The sequence below is a fragment of the Vicugna pacos genome, chromosome X, assembly GCF_048564905.1.
Source record: "Vicugna pacos chromosome X, VicPac4, whole genome shotgun sequence".
NCBI classification, from domain to species: Eukaryota; Metazoa; Chordata; class Mammalia; order Artiodactyla; family Camelidae; genus Vicugna; species Vicugna pacos.
The window spans coordinates 39,695,301-39,721,145 of record NC_133023.1 but is presented as its reverse complement, the minus strand read 5'-3'; the positions used below and the strand labels follow the sequence as shown (position 1 = coordinate 39,721,145).

At 53.6% G+C, this 25,845-nt stretch overlaps 3 protein-coding genes across 12 annotated transcripts; 1 reads left to right on the top strand and 2 right to left on the bottom strand.

Moving 5' to 3' along the window:
- Window positions 1-16: 16 nt before the first annotated feature.
- Window positions 17-2,955, bottom strand: PLP2 (proteolipid protein 2). The gene is made up of 5 exons (XM_006213477.4): window positions 2,715-2,955; window positions 1,490-1,642; window positions 1,290-1,385; window positions 661-751; window positions 17-461 (listed from the first exon to the last, which is right to left on the bottom strand). The coding sequence occupies exons 1-5, from the start codon at window positions 2,808-2,810 to the stop codon at window positions 439-441; spliced, it is 459 nt and encodes a 152-aa protein (XP_006213539.1). The 5' UTR covers window positions 2,811-2,955; the 3' UTR covers window positions 17-438.
- A 3,150-nt stretch (window positions 2,956-6,105) lies between these two features.
- MAGIX (MAGI family member, X-linked) lies at window positions 6,106-10,063 on the bottom strand. Of its 7 annotated transcripts, none has more exons than XM_072956329.1 (6): window positions 9,794-9,966; window positions 8,812-8,958; window positions 7,987-8,069; window positions 7,674-7,910; window positions 7,391-7,562; window positions 6,106-6,642 (listed from the first exon to the last, which is right to left on the bottom strand). In XM_072956329.1, exons 1-6 carry the CDS (start codon window positions 9,840-9,842, stop codon window positions 6,335-6,337), a joined length of 996 nt encoding a protein of 331 aa, XP_072812430.1. In that variant the 5' UTR covers window positions 9,843-9,966; the 3' UTR covers window positions 6,106-6,334. The 7 variants fall into 7 exon arrangements, with proteins under 7 accessions (XP_072812430.1, XP_072812432.1, XP_072812433.1 ...); XM_072956331.1 differs by adding an exon at window positions 9,480-9,710 and having other exon boundaries at window positions 7,674-8,069; window positions 9,794-9,928; XM_072956332.1 differs by lacking the exon at window positions 9,794-9,966 and adding an exon at window positions 9,989-10,063 and having other exon boundaries at window positions 7,674-8,069.
- Window positions 10,064-12,364: 2,301 nt separating this feature from the next.
- GPKOW (G-patch domain and KOW motifs) lies at window positions 12,365-22,135 on the top strand. 4 transcript variants are annotated; one of them, XM_072956806.1, is made up of 13 exons: window positions 12,398-12,532; window positions 12,616-13,514; window positions 14,602-15,072; window positions 15,859-16,013; window positions 16,113-16,237; window positions 18,082-18,191; window positions 18,982-19,192; window positions 19,572-19,704; window positions 20,375-20,498; window positions 20,705-20,828; window positions 20,920-20,989; window positions 21,596-21,681; window positions 21,776-22,135. In XM_072956806.1, the coding sequence occupies exons 3-13, from the start codon at window positions 14,903-14,905 to the stop codon at window positions 21,908-21,910; spliced, it is 1,443 nt and encodes a 480-aa protein (XP_072812907.1). In that variant the 5' UTR covers window positions 12,398-12,532; window positions 12,616-13,514; window positions 14,602-14,902; the 3' UTR covers window positions 21,911-22,135. The 4 variants fall into 4 exon arrangements, with proteins under 4 accessions (XP_072812906.1, XP_072812907.1, XP_072812909.1 ...); XM_072956805.1 differs by lacking the exon at window positions 12,616-13,514 and having other exon boundaries at window positions 12,365-12,532; window positions 14,877-15,072; XM_072956808.1 differs by lacking the exon at window positions 12,616-13,514 and having other exon boundaries at window positions 12,437-12,532; window positions 14,599-15,072.
- The last annotated feature ends 3,710 nt before the right edge of the window (window positions 22,136-25,845 follow it).

The window sequence follows — 25,845 nt, the reverse complement described above, 5'->3', positions numbered from 1 at the left end:
TTGAGATTTATCTACATTTGATCAAAAGCATTAATTTATTTGTCATCATATGTTCTAACAATCTACTTACTATTTATTTACTCCTCCACAGAACCACCCCCACCCACACACACGCTGAGGTTATTTGGAGTGGATCACAACCTGGGGCCTGGAGTCTGAAATCCAAGGCACCTTCCTTTTGTAGCTGGGGTGGGGGCATAGTCCAGGCAGAACTGGAGTCTCTGTTTGGATGCTGCAGAAGAAAGGGGGACCTAGGCATACCCGTAAACGTGGCCACACCCAGGAGGGTTGAATGGCAGGCTAGAAGACAAAATCTCCCGATAAAGGCACTTTTACCTCATTAGAGGGCTGGGAGTTGGCTGGGAGTATTGTAGGGGAGGGGAGGAATTATTTCGATGGAGGTGTTCTTTGCAGGTTGCTGAGAGAAACGAAGTTCACCTACACCGGACCATCTGCAGGGTCTGCAAGTGAGGAAAAGAGAGAAAGCATTGGCTGGATCCATATGTCCATTTTACAGATGAGACTACTGAAGCTTAAGATAATTCTTGGCAATAAAGTCTTAAGTGCCAATAAGGGACAGAGTTGGCATTCACTCCCTTGAAAGACTCATTTCCTTCTCAGCCCTCTTAGCAACACCCCCTCCCATACACAGACACTTACCAGTAGGGGCTGCTGTATGTCTTTGCTGCCGCAAGGGGAAGGTAATGTAGGCATCATAGCCAAAGAGGCCTGCGGCGACTAGGCCCAGTACCTGGAATGGGGATGGGAATGAGAGGGGTTGGATTAAGCTGGTCAGCCTACTCAACCTCTTACCTCCTTGTATCCACCACCTCCAGTGACTGCCCCCATGCAGGGGTGGTGACTAAAGCCCCAGGTTGGGAAGCCAGAGAGCCCGAGGGAAAGGCCAGAAGACTGAACTGTACCCCACCCTCCCTCTACCTAGTACCTCTCAACACAGCGCAGCCACACAGTGGCCCCACATATAGGTGGAACCATTCACACTGTACAGTGAGACAAAGCTTTAGCAGATGGTAGTCTAGTGTGATGACAAAAGGGCCACCTCTTTGTGCTTCACACAAAGGTCCCCATGTTGGACAAGGGATGCCCCTTTACACCAAATACAACTTGGGGAGAAAAAACAGGGCCTGGGTCAGAGTTTCCTGCAGGCCCTGAGGACAAAGGTGACCTACAATAGGTCACACACTTCCTGGCAGAAGCAGAGGCAGAAATGGCCCCAGGATCCTCAAACCCCTCTCTCTATGCTTTGGAGCAGATTCTACAGCCTTTACCCCTGCGGCAATTTTGGAGTTGTTTCCTCTCTCAACAAGCACAACAATGGAGGTGATCAGGTAGAGGATGACTGCTATGAGGGTTCTGAAGAAATCCTGTGAGGTGCAGGGAGAAAAGAGAAGTCAGTATCCAGAATTCCCTCTACAATACCACCTTCCCAGACCCCTCCCTAGCCTGGCCATTGTGGCCCCTTTCTCACACTCCAAGGCCAGTTGATGATCAATATCTTGGTGTGCAGGTCACACATGTAGACGACAAAGAAGATGGCAGCAAAGATCATCTCAATCACAGACAGGAAAGAGTATTCTGATGCTGAGGCACCGAAGCAGATCAGAATCACCAGGCACAGTATCTGGAAGAATGACACGTGAAAGGGGACCTCCATCAACTCCCAGGGCGAAGATTGGTTTAAATTGGGAGTTTCAGACTCAGATGCCTACCAGGACTGGGAAGATGGCAAATAATAATAGCTAAACACTTATTGTGTGCACACTGTATTCCACATATTGTTCTAAGAGTTGTACAAGTATTAATTCGTTCAGTCATCACAACAACCTAATGAACTGTGTACTATTAGTAGCTTCTTTATCTTATAGATGAGAAAAGGCAGGCACAGAGACAGACATTAAGTGATTTGTCCAGGGTCACCCAACTAGTAAGGGATAGGGTTGTGCGCCTCAGTTTCTCCCCTTTTCCCTTCTGGAATAGTGGCAGCCTTCGGAGAGTGGTGCCTTCAGGTGTTTTTTGTAAGCACTGCCAGCACCAGCTTCAGGGCTTTTGACGGGGCGGGACGTGCGGTTCCCCCGGCAACCCCTTTGAGAAGCGGTGAGTGTCACACCGAAGGGGCAGGGCTCAGTTAAAGGCGCCGCACCCCTTTTACAAGTGACTCAAAAACGGCGCCCACTTTGAGAGGGGCGAGAAGCCGAGGTTTCCAAGCGGCCCAAATATCTAAACACCTCCCGCCCCACCACAGAAGGGCGAGGAAGAACTGGGGAAGGGCGGATCGCCCTGCCCTGCGGGACTAGCGCGCGGGGCCCCACCCCAAGAGGTCCCGCCCCTGGGCGCTCTGCCAGCCCGCCCGCCAGTGCCCAGGCCGCACCACGCCCTGTCACGGGAGACCCTCCTCCACCTCCCAGCCCGTGGGGACCCCTTGGATAAGTCCACCGGGTATCCCTCCACGGGGCCCCCCAAATGCCCTATGGGCCTCTTGTCTCACCCCGTGGGTCAGCAGCTCCCAATCACCTTCAAACTTCACTGACCCGCCCTGCGCCCCTGGTTTCGGGCCTCCGCCACCAATCTACCCACCCCGCGCCCCACGGCGCAGAGCCCCTCACCACGCGCCTGCCTCCCCTGGGGCTGTCCGGATCCGCGTGGTCCAGCCACCCCACCCACCTTTGCCCACCCGCCTGTCCCGGGACGCTCACAATCTCAGAAAACAGGAGAATCCCCTTTCGGGTGCGCGAGAAGTTGGTGCAGGCGGCCCAGCAGCCGGGGGCCGAGAGGCGCTCGGAATCCGCCATGGCGTGGACCGGAGTCCGTAGGGGCGCAGAGGATCTGCTCGCTTGCTCGTGCGTTCGAGGACGCTGCACACCCAGCAGTCTTGCCCGCCGTCTGGCCGGGAAGGGGGCCCCGGGGCGAAGGAGGGAGTGAATCACCGCGCGGAGTAGAAGCGGGCGGGGCCGAAGCGGGCCGGGCCAGGTGGCTGCCGCCCCGGAAGCCCCCTCGCCCCGCCCGCCTAGGATACTCCCCGCCCGGCGCACAGCCCCCCAGGGCGCTCTATCTCCGGGACCGCCAGCCTCTGAGGCTTGGCAGTTCTGCGTGCCATGTGTTGCAATGGAGAGATCTTTCACGCTTTTAGAACACAAACGCGCCCGGGGCTGCCTCAACTCAGAACCGTGGGGATTTCGCTTTGGAGGGGGAATGCCTCAGTTTCCTTAGTTGTAAATACGGCCAAGGCCAGGGTTAAACTCCAGTACGTTTCCAGAATTCCGAATATTTTGGATTTTAGAAAACAGTGCGTGTAAGGTACATTATTTAACACTCTCGGCGAGGGTCTGAGGCTGCCCCGTTTAAAAAAAAAGTTAATATTTCCTCAAGGAAAGGTGTGGACAGCCAGGGTAAGTGGGATAAGCCAGAACCAAAAATTGTTCCTGGTTAAGTCAGATCAGGATTTTTAACCAAAAAGTGCCCAACTTGTGGGAAAACTGTTGGTTTTCAGAGCTTTGGGGATTTTGAAATTGTGGATAGAGGACTGTGGACCTTGGAGTAAATTTGGCCGTGATGGGAATGAGACCTCGCCCGTGAACAGGCTGAGAGGGAACAGGGCCTACTCAGCAAGCTGCTTGGTAAATGGAGGTGGACATCATAATAGTGTCAGAGCCCAGGGTCTGATTCTCGGTTCTGCAATTCTAGGGAGGTCCTGGCCCGAAATGCTGGGCCTCCATTTCCTGGTTCTAAGGAGAAGGGCTGTCAACTCCAGACTTAGATGAAGAATGAGGAAGGAATACAGGTTTATTTACTGCTGAGAGCTTGGCAAGATGAGGGGAAGTCTCCTGGGGTGCCAGGCTGGTTGACAAGGCTGATGACATTTGAAGAGTGTGTTATCCTGAGTGAGTAAAGTTTCCTGACTCAGCCTTGATTTCTGTGTCTGAGACATGCACCTGGTCATGGGAATCAGTATCTCTATTGGGGGGGGTGATAAGGTTATTAACTTATATATTTATTTATTTTAATGGAGGTCTGGGGATTAAACCCAGGACCTCCTGTGTGCTAAGCACGTGTTCTACCACTGAGCTATACCCTCCCCCTGTGGGTGCTGGTTTCATTCTCATCTCATTTGAGGAGAGCAGAGCCATGGCTGGAAGGCCAGGATGGTTCCCCAAGGGACTGACTGTTCCCCTCCCAACCCAAAGTCCCACAGAATCAAGGAAGGGGCTCCCCTCCTTCAGCCCAGGATGTTGAAAGAGTGATTGGACAGTGGAAGATATGAGGCATACTTTTCCCAGTGCTGGATGTGTGCTTTCCAACTCTGTGAGGACATGCTCGAGTTTCTAGAACAAAACAAATTCTGTTCTACATCAGGGTCTTTGAACTTGCTGTTCCCACTGCTGTCAATGGTTGCTGTTCCCCAGTACTTCTGATACTTTGTCTCTGGTCATTTAGGTCCCAGCTCAAATATTAAGTCTTCAAAGGGGCCAGCAGCCCACCATCATTACCTCCCTCACAATAACCTCCTTTTGCTATCTTCATAACTCTCACTTCTCTCTGAAATTATCTTTTATTTATCTTTTCCTTGTCTTTTCTGAAATCTGTCCCCCTCCACTACATCAGCTACACCAGGATAGAAAACTTTATGTTTCATTCCTCCAGCATCTCACCAGTACCTATCACAGTGCAAGGTAAAACAGATGGGACTCAATTCATACCTGTCAAATGCAGGTGAGATTAAGAGGACGGGCTTGGGAATGGGGCAAGATTAAATCTCGCTTCAATCCCCAGATCCCTCAAGCTATTTATACTTGCTGGACCTCATTTCTCTCCTCTGCGAAATGGACACATCAGGATTGTTGAGTAGATGTGTAACTAGACGGAAATAGATAATGTGAGTAAAGCGAGTAGCAGGGATAAGGCTAAATAAATGGTGGCCGGGGTTACTCTTATTAGTCTCTTGGGTATGACTGTGCTTATAGGACTGGGGCTCTGAAGCCCTTTCCTGACTTCTCCAGAGCCACACCTCTACCAGGCTCTGAGTCAGGGTCAGCTAGAAGCCCCAGCACACTCCCCCACAATGCTTACAGTGCTAATCATTCAAGGGTTCACCTCTTCACCTCTTTATACCCCAACTCCTTGCCTGGCTTTGAAGTCTCCCTCTCCTCCCCAACACCACCCTGGACACTCACACTCGGGTCCTTTAATTTCTCTCCCCTACCTCTCCAGCCCCTCCCCATAGGGGTGAGAGTTGCCCATTCCCTCCAGACCACAGCTTCCTTCCTTGCGGGGATGGGACCAAGTGTTCAGGAGGTGGTGACAGTGGAGGTGACTGGACATTTCTGGCCTCGGTCATCTCCTGCTTAGGGGCTACCCCGATTGGAGTCTGGCTGGCCATATAAGCCCTGGCTTTGTGGCTCTGTTCCCAGGATGGAGGAAAACTCTGGCCTCTCCCAGGACTGGGAACGCCCAGCGTGTAGCGTGTGCACACAAGCCCGGCCGGCCACAGTTCTTCACCATCTATGGAAGCGGGGGCGGGGGGGGGGCGCGGCCCAAAGGTTCTAACAGCCTTTTTTAGCCCGGCCCGCTGACTCACAACTTCCCGGCTCCGCCCCAAAGGGGACACCAGGGCCCCAGCCCGTGCCCTGAGGGTGGCAGTCTACCTGCTTGGGAAAGCTGGCCGACCAGGCAGGAAGTGAAAGACCGCAGGCTCTCGGCAAAGGAAGCTACTCTGGTTCTAGCCTTGCTATCTGGCCCAGCTGAGGATCTGGACGACTCCTGGCCAGAGCTGTGGGTATGCTGGTGCGCTGGTCACAACAGGCCCACCTCTGCATTCCCCACGCCGCGCGCAATAATTATCTGTGAGCCCTGCGCACCTCCAAAAAAGTGAAATGAATGAATGGGAAAGAAGCAGGAGTTGACGAAGGGAATCGGAGTTGGGAGACAGCCCGCCGGCAGGAGCAAAGGTCTCTCTAGGGGCATGAAAGAAACAGCACGAAGTAAGCCTGTCAACAGTTGCTAGAAGAGGCCCTCCTCGAAACCAGATCGACACACCCCCTCCTTTACGGGTGGACTCGGCAGCCCCACCCGGCCTAGAGCACCCGGCAAGTCAAGACTGGATCGAACCATTTTATTACTCCCCCTGCCTGAAACAAGAAGCACAGGGCTGGCCGGTCCGGGAGGGTCGTACCACTGATGCCGCGAGGGGAGAGCGGGCTGGTCGACTGCGCAGCAGGAGGGGGGACAAGTGGAAGCTCTCACCGCGAAGCTAGAGCGCGGAGGGCGGAGCATGCCAGATCCAGGTTGGGCAATACCAAGTGAACTGTCTGATGCATGTTCAGTGCCTCCGCCTTCCGGCTGCCATCTCCAAGGCTAGCTGCGCAGTCCCCGGGACCCCTAGAGCCTGCGAGAGCCGTTCCTCACTTGGCACCAGCCAGGGTCCAGGGGAATCTGGGGTTTGGTCTTCTGGGTCCTTCGTGCGGGGCTCACGAGCAGGAACGGCGGGGCCGTCGGCTGCCCCTTCTGGGCTAGGCTCCGGGCTGCCCTGGGTTTTGGGCGTCGTATAGGGTCGAGGGTGCTGAAGTGGGGAAGCGCTGGCGCTGTGAGACCTCATCACCTCTGGTTCCCCAAGATTTGGGCTTTGATCTGGGGATGGCAAGACTGCGGGTTAGATTGGGCGATAGGGTGGGGAAAGGAGGTCGGGATCCCTTGGCCATGGGTGGCCGGGAGACTCCAAAGGCTGCCGGAGGCAGCGGCCCCGGTACTTAGAGAAACCTCCCTTCAAGGCATGGACATGCCCTTCGGGAACCGATGCCACCCCTCAAGACCCGACACCTCCTTTCCCAAGACCCCTCCCTTCCTGGATCCAGAACACTCCCCTCAGAAATCAATTCCCACAACCCCCAAAGGAAATCAAATCCCTCCCATCTAGGATCCCAGACTCTCTCCTTGCTCATCCCACCTTCTTCAACTCCCAACCCTTTCTCTTACCCTTCTCTGGGTCTCTCTCTGACCCCTCTCCTTTTGGGACTAGACCCCCTACTTTCTGGATCCCCATCCCATCCCCTCTCTCTTTAGACCCACTATTCCTTCCCATCCAAGGACCACGACCCTTCCTTCTGAATACCCACTTTTATCCCAAACCCCTTCATTCCTCTTCCCTTCTAGTACTTCAAAAAACCACCCTTCTGGAAATCCACCTTTATTCCTATCCTGTGACCCCGCCCTCCCCACCACAACTTTGGAGACTATCATGACCCTCACAGACACTGAAGCCTCGAACCTCCCCATTGAGACCACCAAACCCTTCTCACCCAGGACACCAGCCTCACCACTCTGCGACCCCCTTTCCCCCCTCACAGATCCTTGACCCCTCTCTTCCTGGGAAACCCACCATCTTCTTTCCTGGGCCCTCCCACCCCCTCAGGCTTGCTGGCGTGGGTCTCAAGAGGCCTGCTTAGCACGAGACAGAGCCTGGGGCCGCCTGCACCAATCCGCTCCACGACCTGGGCATGGGTGAGGCCTTGAGTTGACTCTCCATTGATGTGGAGCACTAGATCACCGACCTGTAAGAGTGCAAGGCAAGGGGTGTTGTAGGAAGGGCAAAATGGAGAGCACACTGACAAAGGGCAAGGACAGGGCTAGCACCGTCGAATGGGCGGTGCCTTACAGTTCACCTGCAAGCGGCCGCAGCGCTGTGCCGACCCGTCCTTCAGCAGCCCGCGCACTGCCAGTGGAGCGTCCCCGCCTGCATCTCGGCCTCCACTTAATGTGAGGCCAAAGCCCGCAGAACCCCGAACAAGTTCCACACAGAATCGACCAGAGGTCTGGGACGGCTTCGAAGCACAACGTGCCTTACCCTGCGTCACTTGGGGCGGTGCGGTACGTGTACCCAAGGTCTCTGGCCGACGGTGCTGGAGTAAGGACACAAGTGTACATGGAGTGCCAGTCTCGAGGCAAGCGGCCTCGATTAGGAGGGCGAGGTGGTACCTGGGGCCGGTGTTCCATGAAAGTGGCATTGGGAAGGCGACTGTCTGTGACCTCTATGTCCGCAGAATCGAGCACGCTAATGGCTGGGGGACGAAAGAGGCAGTCGGCAGAGTACGATACAGAAACCATCTAGGATCTGCTAACTGAATTAATATACTAGCCTCAGCTCATTTCCTTCCCCCTAGAAAGCACAGACTTGCCTATTTAACTAGGCTCCGCCCCCACGAATAGGTATCCAGATCCCGCCTTCTTAACTAATTTTGGAACTGAATAACCCTCCAGACCTTCCTACTTTCTTCTACTAATACGAAGATCCCGCCTCTCATATTAAACCCGTAGCCCCCACCCTGGAAAGAGCTACTCTCGGATTCGGCTGCTGAAGATTCCAGGGCCCGCCCTCTCATTAGCCTATGAACCTCAACCTCTCCTTGACATTTCAAGACACGCCCCCAGTGCGTTTATACGCTCCACCCCTTGACTAGTCGTCTAGGCCCGCCCCGTAACTAAATCCCCATCCTCTACCCTCTCCAGTCTCCGCCTCCTCAGAAATGCCACTCGAAACCCAGCTGAAAAAAGACAGATCCAATCCCGCACCAACGATGAATCTTGCAACGTTCACCTACTGCAATAACCCTCTCTATGTCACCTCCTAGAGGAATATTCTAGGATAACCCCAGCCGCCTCGAATCGCCGCCGAGCCCCGCCCTCCCAACTCACGCCCATGGGCCCCACCCAGCGGAGTAACTAGCAACCCCGGGCCCGCCACCTCAGAACCCAGCTCCACTCCGGCCACGCCCTCCAGGAGGCCCAGCCCCCATCACGCACCCTCCTTGGGGCGCAGGCGCAATGAGACGCCGGCCCTGCGAACCAGCGCCGCCACGTCGGCCGCGGCTCGGGCCGCCAGGGGGCGCGCGTCCAGCCGCGCCAGGAGCTGCCGGGCGCTGGGGCCCGCGGGCGGGGAAAGGCCGCGGCCTGCGCGAGTGAAAAGAACAGATCAGCGCCCACCCTGAGCCTCAGCGAACCACCACACCCCCGACGATCGAAGACCTAGTATTCCCCTCAAGATCTCCGGGGACCGAGACCACGCCCTCCGTAGTTCCAGAGGTCGCCGACTGTCCCTCTCACCTCCCGCGATCCCCGACCATCGCGGGTGTGCCCGTGGACCCCCCGCCTGACCCCACGATATCCCTGGAGATAGCTGTTTAACCTCAATACTCCTGGACACCTCCCAACACCCCGCAAATACCTCTGGAGGTCTCCGACTGCCCCCTTGTAACTCCGGACTACAAACTCTCCTCCCCAATATGGAGAGGGACCTAGATTTCCCCCAGATGTCCCGACAGAACACGGTCTGCCCCCCACCCCAGTGGCCGCGGCACCCCCGAGTCCCATTCCAGATATCCTAGGCAACCCTGACGGCCCACGTAGCCCCAGAGTGCCCCTCCACGCATCCCCAGAGGCCCCCGCCTCACTCCCCAAAATGCACCACAGACCCTGAGTGCCCAGGTGTCCCCAGTGACCCGGGCAGACCCCTCTGACACATCTCCCCTGAGATTCCCGAGAGCCCCCGGGTCTGGTGCGCTGCCCCGCAGCGCGGGTGTGGGTGCGGGTGCAGGTAGGGGGCCTCGAGCCCAGCCCCGGTCGCTGGGCCCCTGCCCTCTACGGCCGCCGCCTGCCCGCCGCCGCCGCCGCCGCTTGGGCGCCAGGGCTGCTTTGTTTACCACCTGTCGAAAGGAAAAGGTGAGGAGCAGACAGGAGGGGCGAGGGCTGGCAGGGACGCGCCCGCTCCCTCCCCCCCGCCCCGTACCTCCTCTGCTCCGCCTAGGGTCCGCGGCGCCCCCCGCAAGCCGCTCCATGACCAGGAGTCGGCGGGGTGGACGCACGGCCGCCAGCGACGCGTTTGGAGCGCCCGGGCGCGCTCACCTGGCGGCCCGCCCGGGCCTGGACGCGGCTGAGGCCGGCCGGTCCCGTGCCCGGCGCCCCGACCAGCGCCGTGACCTACCTGGCGGCCGGCAAGGAGGCCAGGCTGTGGGAGCCAGCGCGAGCGCTTGGCCTCGCTCTGTCTCAGGCGCTGCCTCTGTTTCCCAGGACCGTGGGAAACCTCTTTCCACCCAGGGGATGTTGTTACTCCTCTGGTGAGAAGGGGAAGTCGAGGCCCAGACAAGTTAAGGGCCCCACCTGAGCTCTGACAACTACCAAGGGGATCCAGAACCCGAACCCAAGTTTACCAGGGTGTTCTGCCGCCTCCAACAGAGCTTTGCACAGCCTAGGCACTCAGTAACTTTGCAGTGAATGCTTGCCTCAGCTGGTCCCTACTGGGGAACTGGAAGAGTGTGGTGGGCTGGGGAGGGTGGCGCCCTTGGAGCCTTTGGGGTCCATGGGAGGCTTGGAGGCCCTGAGCAGGATAAGGTTTGGGGACTCAAAAAGTAGGGAAGGGCAGGCCCCCTGGAGAAGGAGGGGCGGTAGGGGCCTGGACTTGAGGGGGCTTTGAAGGCACGTTGGTGGGAGGGGACGCCAGCCAGTGAGAGGTGAGAAATGAGGTCCTTTCTAGGTTTGAAAAGGGGTGGGGTATCCAGAGCTGAAGGCCCAAGTGGGAGAGTGATTTGCACAGTGCTACTATAGTGGAAGGACGAATGGGGTGCAGTGAGAGAAGGTCTGTGGCCACCATTTTGTGGAGGAAGAAACTGAGTGCAGGAGGGGCCCAGGGCCCCATAGCCAGCCAACAATAGCTCTGGATTTGGCACCTTACTCCGCACACTTCCTTGGCCCAGTTCCTGTTCCACTATGGGCTGTAGATGCACTGTGTCCTGACATCCATTCTGGCTGGCTGGACAGCCTCTCTCATCCACTTTGCAGGGTCCCAGTGTTGTGGTAGGTGAAAGGGCTGATTGTTCTCTGCTTTCATTCCTCCTGCAATCTCATGCCCCTCCCATCTCTGACCTGACCTTGTCTGAAGAGGGGCACACTGGACCTCCTTCCCTCCTCTGCCTTGTTCTCGTGGCGACTACATGGGGTTTTCACAGCTCCCCAAATAGGCCCTCTGTTATTCTCACCTCCCTGCCTTTGCCCATGCTGTTCCCTCTCCCTGGGAGGCCTTTTCTGACATTTGTCCACCACTGCATGTTATCAAGGCCCAGTTCAAAGGCTCCAATCGTCCATTCTTCCCTTTCTGAAACAAAGAAAGAACACATGTTCATATGCAGATGGTGTATGATTGACTATGAAGAATTGTAAACCAAAGTGCTTCTGTCTGTGGGGAAGAGTCCAGGCTGATTTATTTTCCTGAGTCTTCCCAAGAAAATTCGGTTGAGGAGAAAAACCAAGGCTGAGACCTAAGCATCCATGTCCTCTCCTCCATTAGGAAGCCTTGCCTCTCTCTCCTCTAGGGCCCAGTCCCCTCTCCCTCCCCCTGGGATGTCACCAATTCTGCAGGGCAGTGCCAGTCACCAGGATCATTGGCCTCTGGTCGTCTGCCTGCCTGAACTGGGATCTGCTGTGTCCCTCTTGGCTATCCCTGGAAGTACAGCTGATGTGTGAGCTCCCAGGATCCCCAGCAGAAGATGGCCGCATCTGCCCACTTTCTCTTCGAAGAAGCCAGGATGCTTGCTTTATATAATGCTATGTAAACTTCTTACCTATGGCTTGTGGAATGAGAAATAAGCCAACACTGGCACAATTATTATTCCCTAATTTTATAAATTAGGAAACAGAGGCCCAGACAAGGTAGCTTACTCTCTGCCTGGCTCTGTTTTTATTGAGACTTCGCCGCGCACTGAAGATGGAAATGGCAGCTTCTAATCTGGCGTTCAGGACTTCATTTCTCACCTCTCACTGGCTGGCGTCCCCTCCCACCAACGTGCCTTCAAAGCCCCCTCAAGTCCAGGCCCCTACCGCCCCTCCTTCTCCAGGGGGCCTGCCCTTCCCTACTTTTTGAGTCCCCAAACCTTATCCTGCTCAGGGCCTCCAAGCCTCCCATGGACCCCAAAGGCTCCAAGGGCGCCACCTTCCCCAGCCCACCACACTCTTCCAGTTCCCCAGTAGGGACCAGCTGAGGCAAGCATTCACTGCAAAGTTACTGAGTGCCTAGGCTGTGCAAAGCTCTGTTGGAGGCGGCAGAACACCCTGGTAAACTTGGGTTCGGGTTCTGGATCCCCTTGGTAGTTGTCAGAGCTCAGGTGGGGCCCTTAACTTGTCTGGGCCTCGACTTCCCCTTCTCACCAGAGGAGTAACAACATCCCCTGGGTGGAAAGAGGTTTCCCACGGTCCTGGGAAACAGAGGCAGCGCCTGAGACAGAGCGAGGCCAAGCGCTCGCGCTGGCTCCCACAGCCTGGCCTCCTTGCCGGCCGCCAGGTAGGTCACGGCGCTGGTCGGGGCGCCGGGCACGGGACCGGCCGGCCTCAGCCGCGTCCAGGCCCGGGCGGGCCGCCAGGTGAGCGCGCCCGGGCGCTCCAAACGCGTCGCTGGCGGCCGTGCGTCCACCCCGCCGACTCCTGGTCATGGAGCGGCTTGCGGGGGGCGCCGCGGACCCTAGGCGGAGCAGAGGAGGTACGGGGCGGGGGGGAGGGAGCGGGCGCGTCCCTGCCAGCCCTCGCCCCTCCTGTCTGCTCCTCACCTTTTCCTTTCGACAGGTGGTAAACAAAGCAGCCCTGGCGCCCAAGCGGCGGCGGCGGCGGCGGGCAGGCGGCGGCCGTAGAGGGCAGGGGCCCAGCGACCGGGGCTGGGCTCGAGGCCCCCTACCTGCACCCGCACCCACACCCGCGCTGCGGGGCAGCGCACCAGACCCGGGGGCTCTCGGGAATCTCAGGGGAGATGTGTCAGAGGGGTCTGCCCGGGTCACTGGGGACACCTGGGCACTCAGGGTCTGTGGTGCATTTTGGGGAGTGAGGCGGGGGCCTCTGGGGATGCGTGGAGGGGCACTCTGGGGCTACGTGGGCCGTCAGGGTTGCCTAGGATATCTGGAATGGGACTCGGGGGTGCCGCGGCCACTGGGGTGGGGGGCAGACCGTGTTCTGTCGGGACATCTGGGGGAAATCTAGGTCCCTCTCCATATTGGGGAGGAGAGTTTGTAGTCCGGAGTTACAAGGGGGCAGTCGGAGACCTCCAGAGGTATTTGCGGGGTGTTGGGAGGTGTCCAGGAGTATTGAGGTTAAACAGCTATCTCCAGGGATATCGTGGGGTCAGGCGGGGGGTCCACGGGCACACCCGCGATGGTCGGGGATCGCGGGAGGTGAGAGGGACAGTCGGCGACCTCTGGAACTACGGAGGGCGTGGTCTCGGTCCCCGGAGATCTTGAGGGGAATACTAGGTCTTCGATCGTCGGGGGTGTGGTGGTTCGCTGAGGCTCAGGGTGGGCGCTGATCTGTTCTTTTCACTCGCGCAGGCCGCGGCCTTTCCCCGCCCGCGGGCCCCAGCGCCCGGCAGCTCCTGGCGCGGCTGGACGCGCGCCCCCTGGCGGCCCGAGCCGCGGCCGACGTGGCGGCGCTGGTTCGCAGGGCCGGCGTCTCATTGCGCCTGCGCCCCAAGGAGGGTGCGTGATGGGGGCTGGGCCTCCTGGAGGGCGTGGCCGGAGTGGAGCTGGGTTCTGAGGTGGCGGGCCCGGGGTTGCTAGTTACTCCGCTGGGTGGGGCCCATGGGCGTGAGTTGGGAGGGCGGGGCTCGGCGGCGATTCGAGGCGGCTGGGGTTATCCTAGAATATTCCTCTAGGAGGTGACATAGAGAGGGTTATTGCAGTAGGTGAACGTTGCGAATATTGGACTTCCTGTTTTCAAGACCATCCTCTGAGCCACCGTACTATTCTGCTTTCCAAACATTGTTACTATGTCCCATTTCATTTAATTATATGTATACTTTCACATTTAAAGGGTCCAATATATTTGCTCCATTCAAGCCATGTGCCCATTTAGCCCATCCCGTAATGTTGTTCATTTAAGTGGTCTTCAAGCTTTTGCTACAGTAAATAATACTCTGATGAATCTTGTATAAATTTTTTTTGCACATCTTCGATGATTTCCTTGGGAAGAATTTTTAGCAGATTTGTAGTATTCTTTCTTATGACTATTTAAGTATCAGTCTCTTAAGGTCCTACACAAGAGGAGTCTATCTCATTAATCTTCTGAAGCCTTAGGATCTGGCTCTCACGACATATTTAAAGTTGGTAGGAATTGTTTTTGCTTTTGTTTTTGTTTTTGTTTTAATATCCGTTTAAGTGTCATTGATCCCCGCTGGAGTAGGAGCCTCTAGAGAGGAGGCCCCTCTATTTTATTAATACATTTGACCCTTGAACAAAAGGGGGTTAGGGCAGCGACCCAGTGCAGTCTAAAATCCCCATATAACTTTAGTCTCCCTCCATGTTCCACATCCTTGGATTCAACGAATCTTGCATCATGCAGTACTGTAGTAGGTAGTTAGTGACAGATACCCACATATAAGTGGCCCCTTGCAGTTCAAACCATGTTATTCAAGGATCAACTGTATCTGAATCCAGAATTTGTCCAGTATTAAATCTGTCACGTGTAGGCACCATTTACATGTCTATTTTTTATTATCATACACAACTGGCACTCACAGATGTTTTTATTATTGACTTTTGTTACCTACACTTCCCACACCAGTAGGGCAGAATAACGAGCACACAGTAAACGCCTACAGGAGGAATCAATACTTGGCAAGAACGAACCCACCTTCTACCAAGCCTACCTCCTCCAAGAACTACATTTCCCGGTATGCTTGGCGCCACGCTCTCCTGTGACGTAAAAAGAGCGGCAATTACTTCCTATGGCCCCTTAGCCTTTGACCGCCAGTGCCGCAGTGTTTCACGGGTAAAGTAGTTCTAGTGCTCGTGGTCCGCCCCCCGGAAAAGTGAGAACAAACTAAACTTCCCATCAAGCAGCGCTCCGACCTGGGAAGAGGGGCAAGATGGCGGACGCTGAAGATGGTATATTGCGGCCGGCGAGAGCCTCCACTGTCCCAATTTCATTCACCTTCACTCGAGTATCTGCCCGGATTCTGCTGGCGGGAGACGGCGCGGGTGCGGCTCCGGAGGATAAGGATTTCTTGAAGACCGTGGAAGGGAGAGAGCTACAGAGGTGAAGCGCTGGGTCTTTCGTCCGTTGGAAACCAGTGCAGTGGGTGCCTGCGGGAGGGTGGAATCAGAGTTGATTGTCTTGGTGACAGCGGCCTGTAAAGCCTAAAGCACTGCGTGAGGAAATTTCATGGAAGCGAGAAGGCGGGAGTTAGTAGGAGAGGGGGGCGGAAATTGGACCTGTTGACCCTAGGGGTTGAAAGGAGAGGATATAATCCTGAAAGGGAGTGTCTGTAGGGCTTGGAGGCCCTGAGGAGCCTGCGTTCTGAAAAAGGGAAAGAGGGGAGAATGACAGGACTCCTAGTGTCCCAGCTAAAGCGGTGGGGCTTGTCCAATATGGCAAATGGGATGGAGCGGCAGATTCAGGTTGGAGGAGACCCTCATCAGCTTAATTGGGAAAGGACAGCCTGATACAGGGACTTCCAGAAGAGAATCAACCATCCAGGAGGCTGGTGTGGAGCCTGGAGCTGGGGAAAGAGTCCAGGCTGAAGATGGTGATTTGTAGGTCATTGTGGAAACCATGGAAGTGGGTCTTGGGGTGAATAGAGGGTCCAGAACTGAGACCGGTTCCTCAGAAGCATTGGTATTTAAGTTGAGGGTGGGGCAGAGAATCCAAAGAAAGCCTCACCAGCGACCTAACAGGAGAGCCAGACAGAAGAAGGGAGGGGTTGAGTGACTTGGGGCTGAGGGTGAGTTTGGCTCTTGTGTTTTTCCCCTGAATGAAGGGGTATGGCTCAGAACCCACTGATCGTGCTGCTCCCCCAACTTCACCCCTCTGTGTCCACATCAGTGTGAAGCCCTCAGAAGCCCCCAAGGAACTTGTCATCCCTTTGATCCAGAATGGCCATCGCAGGCAGCCACCCACCCAGGCCCCTGGACCATCCATACATCCTGAGGTCTTGGCGGATGGAATGCTGTCCCAAGCTGTGAAGGAACTCATTGAGGGTGAGTGCTCCCTCCTTTGCCTTGCCCTAGTGAAGGAAGAAGGGGAGGAAAGCGGAAGGATAGGGTGGGACCTCATTGCTCCCTCCCATTCTTCCTTAGAATCCAAGAAGTCTCTGGAGGAGAGAGAGAATGCGGGTGTCGACCCCACGCTCGCTATCCCCATGATCCAGAAAGGATGCACCCCCAACGGGGAAGGGGCAGACAGCGAACCCCGGGCTGAGACAGTGAGCTGGCCCCTTGCCTCCCTCCTTCCCCAGTCTCTCATTACCCTGTCGGCCAGGCCGGCCTCCCTGAACACAGAAGGAAAAGTCTGTGTGTATACAAGAGGCCTGCTGCCTCTCCCTTCCTCCTTTCATCATTTTTAGAAGCATTAACAAGTGAACAAGTACTTGGATTCTGGGATTATCTGAATGAGACAAGGAGCAGAGGGAACAGGAAATGTAGAAATCCTGAGAGTAGACTCTGCCTGGAGTGTTTGAGGAACACCAGGGAGACCAGTGGAGCTGGAGTGAGGGGTATGGATAGTTGATGAAGTCAGAAGTCAGCCACAGTGAGGACTTTGGCTTTTACTCTGAGATGAGAGCCATGGGAGGGCTCTGAGCAGAGAAGGGACAAGACTTATGATTTGACAGGCTCTTTCTGGCTGCTATGAGCAGAACTAGTGAGCAAAGGTGGAGGCAAGGAGACCAGCAGTCCAGGCTAGAGAGGGTGGAGGCTCAGGCCAGAGCAGTAGGAGTGAGGTCAGGAAGGACAGGGAGGGTTTAGTGAGAGATGGCAGAGCAGGGTGAATGCTCCTAATGGCAGTGATGACCCAAACACTGGCATGGTGGCAGGAAATGGCATGGGAGCAGGTGTGGTGTGTGCCCATCAGTGAGGCAACTTGTGGTGTGTTTGCAACAAATATAAAGAATTGAAGGACTGATGATGGGAGGTGATAACACGAGAAGTGAGGGGTGTGTCCACAGCAGTAACCAAGTCTGTTTTTCATACCCATGGACCCTACTTTTCACTCTTTACTCACAGTTTTGTTTTTTTGCAATGCTTTCTTGGTTCCTAGTTCTCCTATGGCCCCAAACCACTCTCTCTTTTGACTGAACTGTTCTCATTGGCCTTCAGACATCCTCTGGTTTCTTTCATCTTAAAAAAAAAAAGACCTTCACTCTCTGTCCTGTTCCAGCTTTGGCCTCCTTTCATTTTCCCTCCTCTCGTAGCCTTCTACACCTCAGTTGATTACAGTTCCATCCATCCTTCCTCTCACTTAGCCTAAAAACCTTAGGGTCACGCTTGACGCCTTTTATTTCATACCCTGTGTACAATCTGTCAGCAAAATCCTGTCATCTCCTTTTTCAAAATATATCCAGAGTCAGATGACTTCTCACCATCACCTCTACACCACTCTGGTCTGAGCCACCAGCATTTCTCATCTGGACTAATGCAGTAACTTCCTCTCTGGTCCCCTTTTGGCTGCCATCCTATTGTGGCTTCTGCCCAGCTCTCCTCAGCCTCCATATCTGTTTCAATCAGATTGACTTTCATGATGCTCTTCATACATAGATCTTGTCCTGGCTCAGGGCCTTTGCTCTTATTGTCCTCTCTGGAGCGCTCTTTCTTCTTATATCCTCAGAGCTCCCTCTGTCATCTTTTGGTCTCTGCTCAGATGTCAACTCAGTGACATTCCCTTCGCCATCCCTCTGCATCCCCTTAACCTCCTTTATTTTTTTTCACATAACATATCACTATCTGACATACTGTTTTATGTATTTTATTTGTGATGTCTCCACAACTAGAATGAAAGCCACATAAGGGGAGGAGTTTTTGTCTCTTTCGTCCGCTGCTTTATCCCCAGCACCTAGAACAGTAGCTGGCACAGAATGAATCCTTTATAAATATTTGTCAAAGGACTGAATGTGGAGGAGTAAAGTGAGGGATAGCAAGAGGAAATCAAAACTCACCCTTGAGTTGACTGGGAAAGAAGCCTCAAGGGTCACCCCATGTGTGATAGCGAGCACACTTCAGAGGGCCCACTGTAAGCCAAACCTGACCATCCTTTCTGTGCCTAAACTCATAGGTGCCAGAGGAGGCTGATTACGAGGCAGTCCCTGTGGAGGCCTATGGGCTGGCTATGCTGCGGGGCATGGGATGGAAACCTGGCGAGGGCATTGGCCGCACCTTCAATCAGTGAGTTGTAGGGTAGGGGCAAGGGGACAGCAGATGGGCCAGGGAACAAGACCTGCATGATTACCACCCACCCAGAACCATCCAGGCAGGGAGAGGATGCATTTCCACCCTGAGTATTTCAGTAGCCCCTTCCACTACTGTTCAACCTCCTTTTGCCCTTCAAAACCCCGTAACCTAACAAGATCTCATTTACGTAAAGATTGCCTGTCTGGGCATCAGCCTTCTCAGCTGAAAAATGGGGATAATGACAGTACTCACTTCCCAAGTCTGTTGTGAGAGTTAAGTGAAATGATGCACATTAAGCACTTTACAGTAAGCCCTGGCCCCAGATAAGCACATACTATATATTTGCTATTGTTATCACATGGGCTTACGATCCCTTCTTCCACAGTTTTAAACTCTCCAAAAATCTGAAAACCAAACTTTTTTTTTTCCATAAAACAATTGGTAGTCAAGTGTAACCTGAATTGACACTGAGTATTTTATGTTCTGTTTCTTCTGCTTGGTGAATAGTCATATGGTTTCCCCTGTGGAAATATTAGTATATTTGGTTATTGGAACCTGCCTCAGATCCCACTAGAGATACTGTGTAATAGAGGGTATGCACAACATGTTACTAGGTTAAACCAAATGAAATTGCCATTTCTGTCCTAATATGAGATTCGCAAGGATATTCTGGAACATATTGATAGGGTGGGATTTGGGCAGTGGTTGGGGGTAGGGGTGGGGGACGGGGCCTTGAAGACAGATGCATCCCCCACAACAAGCCCATATCCTGTGTTCCCTGCAGAGTGGTGAAGCCTCGTGTCAACGCACTGAGGCCCAAGGGTTTAGGGCTGGGCGCCAGCCTGACTGAGGTCCAGGCCCTGGCCCCCATGGGCCCCCACCGGCTGCCGAGGCCAGATGAGCAAGAGAAGGATAAGGAAGACCAGCCTCAAGGACTGGTGCCTGGAGGAGCTGTGGTGGTTCTTTCTGGCCCTCACCGTGGCCTCTATGGGAAAGTAAGCAACCAGGATGTGCCTGGAGCCTGAGACAGGCAACAGGGACGATTGATGTGAGGGTCAGAGGGCAGAAGAATTGAGTCTTGGGTAGGAAAGCTGGAAGTCTTTGTCTTTCAGGCCTTCCTGGCCCACCGCCTCATTCAGTAACTCAAGACTATTTGTTGGGCCTGTCTTGAGCCTCAGCTTCAACTAAAAGGGAGAGAATCCTTATGCCACAAGTCCCTGAGGATTAGATACTTAAAATAGATCCAAGCCCCACGGTCTGCTGGGGGAGACACAGGGGTGAGGCCTATCAGAGGTAGGGACAGACAGTTTGGTTTTAGGACTGTGGGTCAAGTTCACTCAACCCCTGCCTCCCTTCTTCCCCACAATACTTTAGGTGGAAGGCCTCGATCCTGACAATGTTCGAGCCATGGTCCGTCTGGCCGCAGGGAGCCGCATGGTGACTGTTAGTGAGTACTGCCTGCGGCCTGTCTCCCAGCAGGAGTTTGACAAGAACTCCTTGGATCTCAGTGAGTGAGCCTCTTACCTAGCTGGGGAAATTGGAGAGGCATTCCTGGGGGTGGTAGGGCCTATCTTGGGGGCAGAGGTTAGATCTGCAGAGGGGTGGAACAATGGACTGCTGGCAAGGGTGATTTCTGGTCAGAGTTAAGAAGTGAGAATGAACATAAGTGGTATATTCCATTTAATTGAAAAAAGATTGATCTAGTAACTCTTTAGCCAGCCTCCTTCTGAGGCAGGAGAAACAGATGTGGAAACCATTTCCTACCCTTGGGAGGTCTTTATTTGGGGTGGTGAACCTCTCTTTTGCTAGGGAGTGAGAGCAGCTAGGACTAGATGGTGATGGGGAGGAAGGCATTTTAGGCATATCGGTGGGATGGGCCAGTTTGGCTCGTGGGAGATGGGTGCTGTCAGCTCTCCAGGACTCCCTAGCCCATACTAGGCGGTTGGCTCAGGTAAGCACTGTCAGGACTGGCTGGAATGGTAGAGGAAGGCTTCCTGACAGAGGCTGAGATGGTTGAGAGGAAGGGGAGAGTGTTCTAATAGCCCAGGCCAAAGCTTGATGGTACGAGGGGGCATTTTGGCAGATGGGAGGTGGTCTGAGGCTGGGGTGTGGCCTGGAAGGAAAGAGGGTGAGATACTGAGTCTCTTTTCTGGTTCTCCCCACACCCTCTTGAACAGACCAGGTGAGCAAAACCTCAGGGCAACAGAACGGAACAGCCTCATCACGAAAGGCTCTTCGGAATCAGGACCTCCACGGCCGGCAGGTGGACTCAGAGAGGAAGCGGAAACACCTTCCAGACCGGTAGGACCCTGGGCATCTGGGATGGGGGTAGGGGGAAGATCATGGTGAGGCTCCAGCAGTCAGAGAAAGCTTCCCCAGGGCAAGGCACGTGCCTGGAAGGAACTAGGAACAGCATTATGGGTGGGTTTCACAGCATTGGTGAAGGTGGTGTGCCCAGAACGTGCCTCTGATAAAGAGCTAAGCCTCCTGTCGGCCCCTCTCTACAGACAGGATGGGCCTGCAGCCAAGAGTGAGAAAGCAGCCCCCAGGAGTCAGCACTGGTTGCACAGGGACCTGCGCGTGCGGTTTGTGGACAAGCTGCACAAGGGCGGCCAGTATTACAACACCAAGGTGGGAACCCCGCACCTGCGTCCGCTTCCTCCCCCAGGGACTGGGCCTCCTTAGCTCTCTGACACTCTCATATCCCCGACCCTCTCCCCAGATGACAATTGAAGATGTCCTGAGCCCAGACACTTGTGTGTGTCGGACAGATGAAGGCCAGGTCCTGGAAGGTGAGTCTGAGGGATGGCCACTGGGTTGTCATCCTGGACACTGATCGAGAAGGCTGTCATAGGCCAAGAACCTGGCCCAGGCAAAGGCTGGGAGGTTGGGTTTTTTGCAAGGCCCAGCATCCTCTAACAGAATGTCAGACACTTCTATGATGGTGAATATCTGAGCCCCACTTTCTCCATCTGCACAGTTAACACCTGTTTCTCCCCCTCTGTGACTGGTGCCTTGTAGGGATGTGTGCTCTGTGTGCAGGGCAGGGCATACAGCATGCCTATGATAAATGGTGTCTGAGGTGTATTTTTCTTTTAATTTAAGTATAGTTGATTTACAATGTTTCAGGTATACAGCAAAGTGATTCAGTTATATATATATATGTAAATCTGTTCTGTTATCACCCCCAGCCATCACCATCAAATATAAATGCTCTCTTTATTACAACTATTCCCAGGAACCACTCGTTAGGTTTCCTGTCCGTGAAATGGATGTGGGGAACTCCCATCTGTTAACAGGTACAGAGTAGCTCCAAGGAACACAGGAGAGGCCCTTCTGATAGGACCCTGGCTGGGCTGCCCTTGCTGGGGGCCTCACTCCCCTCTCCTTGTCTGCAGGCCTGAGGGAAGACATGCTGGAGACCCTGATCCCTAAGGTCGAGGGCAACCGGGTGATGGTGGTGCTGGGGCCACAGGCTGGAAGGGTGAGTCCCAGACCTGGGAATGGAGGGTAGGGGCACACAGGGAATGTCCCAGGGTCTGCATTGGCCTTGCTGACTCCTCCCGCCCCTACTCTAGGTGGGCCGTCTGCTGGACTGGGACAGAGAGCGGAGCCGGGCTCTGGTGCAGCTGCAGAGAGAGAATGAGGTGGTAAAGCTTCACTATGATGCTGTCTGCCAGTATGTGGGCCCCAGCGACTCGGATGAAGACTGACCTGTGGACACACTCCCATCCCCCAGGCTGTTACCAGTCCTGCACGGTGTGGAGAGACTGCCTTCATGAAGGTGGGGAGGTTGTTGTTCTGCCCTCCGCTTTGCAGCGCAGCCCTGGGACAGGGTGAGGGCACAAGCTGGATGGACCAGAAGGGAGGCTAGAAGCCAACCCAATATTTACCAGAAGTTAGTGTATAATAAAAACCATTTCAAATACCAAGTAAAACGAAGAGATCGTAAGTGGTGTGCTGCGCTGTGAGAGGAGGCAGGAGCCAGGCTGATTGAGGTGGGGACTATTCCATTTTTCAGCCCCACTGCCTTGCTTGGGCAGCTAGCCAAGCGGAAGGATCCATTCGCTCCCACGCTCACTGTTGGAGTCCGGAAGTTATGAAATCTGTCCCCAGCAGGTACTATGAAGTCTGGAAGGCCACATCCCTGGACAACTTCCTGGGCAAGAATCTAGCAGGCTCTGCTCTTACTCTTGGTCCAGAGCAGATGCCCAGAGATTATCTTGAGCCTGTGACAGGGGTCAAGAAGAAGGGAGGCTTCTACCCACCAAGGGGATGTGTTAGCACTACTTTCCAGAGGACCCAGTTAACCTTGGGGCCCCCATTTTAGTCCCAAAACTTTGGCTTGAAAGTAAAAAAGTTTTGTCTGTCTCAGGTAGAATTTCCCTGGTTGCTTCAGGTAACTGGATTCTCAAAAAGTTATTGTCAGAGAATCCTTTTTCCTACTCAGTGGCCTAAGATAAAAAATCAACAAAGGAAGAAGAAAAAATCAAAGGAAGTCAGAGTTTTAGACACAACTGTTTCTAACTCATCCCTCATCACTAAGTCGTTGATGTAATTAGTTGTATTTGAGTTAGATCTAGGCCTCTGGTATAAACTGACACTTCAGAACATGGCACAGCACGGGAGAATTTGAATAGTTCTTGTACAGGATGACATGAGCTGCCGTCCCTGCTAAGCTGAGGCAGACTGCTGTTTTGAGCCAAAATAAGCAAGGTATAGAAAAACAGTGAGTTGGCCAGACCAATGGCCGTATACCCAGTAAGGCAAGGGATGATTAGAAAACCTTCCAGCGTAGTAACCCCTACATGAGGGACACTGGCACAGAGTGATTTACTTTTTTTGATCGTCCCTAATTAATTCCAGAACTCATCTGTTTTCAAGATTAGCCAAAAAGGGTTGTTAAGGCCGACACTGGAGAACAAATTCCCACCCCCATGCCCCCAGTTCCTCCAGTTCTTAAGTCATCATTGTGACTGCACACACTGCCCTAGAACTGCAGGCTGACGTGTATTTTTTTTAATTTAAGTATAGTTGATTTACAGTGTTTCAGGAGTACAGCAAAGTGATTCAGTTCCATATATATATATATATATATACACATATATATGTACATATATATATACACACATATGTAAATCTCTTCTTTTTCAGATTCTTTTCCATTATAGGTTATTACAAGATATTGTATAGCTCCCTGTGCTATACAGTAAGCTGAGTTGTATTTTTAATCTTGGGAAAGGTTGGGAGTTCTAGAGGTTCCCAGTTTGGCATGTCCAGGAGTCAGTTTCCTGTGCTGTCATGTGTGAAGCCTAGTCAAGAAGGCCTCCTCCTAGGGTTGGGTATTAGCTCAGTGGTAGAGTGTGTGCTTAGCTTAGCATGCATGAAGTCCTGGGTTCAGTCCACAGTACCTGCATTTTAAAAAAAAAAAGAAGGCCAGGGAGTGGGGTGGGAAGGGATAAACTAGGAGTTCAAGATTTGCAGATATATATATTTTATATATATGGTATATATAAAATAGATAAACAAGTTTATACTGTATAGCGCAGGGAACTATGTTCAATATCTTGTAGCTTACAGTGAAAAAGAATATGAAAATGAATATATGTATATCCATGTATGACATTGTGCTGTACACCAGGAATTGACACAACATTGTAAACTGACTGTACCTCTGTGAAAAAAAAGAAGGCCTCCTCCTTTCTCCAAATCATAATAAATTTCTTGGTAGTATCCTTGAGAAGGATATAAAGCTCCCCAGGGAAAGGCATTGTCCCTCTGGGTCTGCCCTGCAACGTGGCATCACCTGGCAGTTTCAGACAATCCCTCCATCTCCTCCATGTGCCGTGACACTTAAAATAGATCTTGCACCAGATTCCAATCTCCTAGAGTTAATGTTTCTCCTGAGCCTGCCTTTGGAAATGGGACCTGAAGTTCTTGAATATGGCCCGGTGTCCAGAACACCTAGCCCATGGCAGAACGCCTGGTCCCCCAGAGCAGATCATCAGATTTTTTTGTGTTTCCTCAGAGAGGATCCCTCCTGATCCCTCAGTTTGAGAACAGAGCTCCTTAAGTTCTGGAAAATGTAGACAGCATCAGGAGGCTTTCCCAATCTGTGCTTTGTTCATTGTGCACAAAGACTTGGTCCTAAAGACCCTTTGAGTCTGCGCAGCTTTCTCGGCTGTTACCCCTTGGGCAACGGTTACTGCAGCAACAGCTTCTGTGAGCCCATGAACTCTCCATGGACCGCTCACAAGCCGAGGACCATGACCCATACCGTTTATCCAGACTGGCTTCTTCCACATCATAGGGACTGAGCAAGATGTGGGTGCAAAAGCATCTGTCTCTTCTGCCAAGTCTCCAGAAGCTTCCCTGGCAGGGTGCTGCCTCTGTTTAAAAAACTATCCAGACACTGAGCCAGGAATTTGTGGCATCAGACTCGAGAAGCAGCTTCTTTCTTTGCCTTTCAGAGAGAAGTGGGTGATGGGGACTACTGCCTGGGGCTGACCTTGATGGCGGGTATATACAGGTAGGCTCTCATTTCTGACATTTCTTCCTCAGCTGGAGGATGCTCCCCTCCATTCCCACACTGGGGCCTTTTAACTCCCATGTTTGTAGCATCACACAGTGAGGTGAAGTGTGCAACAACTTGGAAAGCTATGTGAGGGGGACTGCGTCCTCACCAGGTGCCCCTATGGTTCCAATTCATTCAGCAAGGATCTCTGGAGCCCCTACTGTATGCCAAGTACTGTTCTGCAGGCTAGGGATACAGTAAAGCATACATCATTCATTCAACAATTATTGAGTCCCTACTTGATGCCAGGCATGATTTTCTAGCTACTGGAGATAAAACCATGAACAGAACAAAGATCCATGCCCTTGTGGAGCTGATATTCCAGTGGGGCTGAGAGATAATAAGCAATAAGCAAAAGAAGTAAATTATCCAGTATGTTAGAAGGTGCTAAGAACCATGCGGGGGGAGGGCGGGAGAAAGTACAGCAGGGTAAAGGGGATCCAGAATGGGCAGTATTCATAGGAAGGTTTTACTGAAAAGGTGACATTTGAGCCAAGATATGAAGGAAGTAAGGGAGAGTCATGCACTATCTGAAAAATGGTCCAGGTGGGGGAAACAATGCAAAGGCCCTGTGGTGGCACCATTGCTGGTGTGTTTGAGGAATAGTGAGGCCAGTGTGGCTGTATGGGGGTGAATGAAAGAGAGGGGAGCTAGGAGGTCGGGTCCGAGAGGTACTGTAGTGCTTCGAGGGCCACACTCACTGTTCTGACAGAAGTGAGAATCCTAAGAAGCCTCCATGCAGCCACGGCCAAAGACTGATGCCCCACTTCCCCCACCCCTACACAGCCACACTAAATACACCTGCACTTCAAGTGCCTTGGTCGGTCTGGCTGATTTCCACTGTCCAGAACTGATTCTTCCAGTGGGGCTGCTGGAACTTCCTGGAAGGCTTACTTCTCCATCAGTGCCAGTGGGGTACCTTCCTCAAACTTGGGAAGCAACCTCCTTCCCAGGTCTCAGAGGGATCCTCAGCACCTGACGTCCACGTACCCCCGATCTTTCACCGCTTACCTGGAAGAGTTATTGCCTGAAGATCACCAGACACCACCAGCTACAGAGGAGAGGCACTAAATG

What these genes read in the sequence shown, in the direction of transcription:
- GPKOW (XM_072956805.1), top strand. Translation starts at nt 12,484, where the DNA reads ATGGAGCGGCTTGCGGGGGGCGCCGCGGACCCTAGGCGGAGCAGAGGA. An exon ending in ACCGTGGCCTCTATGGGAAA is followed by an intron (nt 19,193 to 19,571) that starts GTAAGCAACCAG and finishes ACAATACTTTAG; the next exon opens with GTGGAAGGCCTCGATCCTGA. An exon ending in CAAGAACTCCTTGGATCTCA is followed by an intron (nt 19,705 to 20,374) that starts GTGAGTGAGCCT and finishes CCTCTTGAACAG; the next exon opens with ACCAGGTGAGCAAAACCTCA.
- MAGIX (XM_072956329.1), bottom strand. Translation starts at nt 9,842, where the DNA reads ATGGAGCGGCTTGCGGGGGGCGCCGCGGACCCTAGGCGGAGCAGAGGA. An exon ending in CCCTAGGCGGAGCAGAGGAG is followed by an intron (nt 8,959 to 9,793) that starts GTACGGGGCGGG and finishes TCACTCGCGCAG; the next exon opens with GCCGCGGCCTTTCCCCGCCC. An exon ending in AGCGCTGCGGCCGCTTGCAG is followed by an intron (nt 7,563 to 7,673) that starts GTGAACTGTAAG and finishes GCACTCTTACAG; the next exon opens with GTCGGTGATCTAGTGCTCCA.
- PLP2 (XM_006213477.4), bottom strand. Translation starts at nt 2,810, where the DNA reads ATGGCGGATTCCGAGCGCCTCTCGGCCCCCGGCTGCTGGGCCGCCTGC. An exon ending in TTCTCCTGTTTTCTGAGATT is followed by an intron (nt 1,643 to 2,714) that starts GTGAGCGTCCCG and finishes TCATTCTTCCAG; the next exon opens with ATACTGTGCCTGGTGATTCT. An exon ending in TCATCAACTGGCCTTGGAGT is followed by an intron (nt 1,386 to 1,489) that starts GTGAGAAAGGGG and finishes TGCACCTCACAG; the next exon opens with GATTTCTTCAGAACCCTCAT.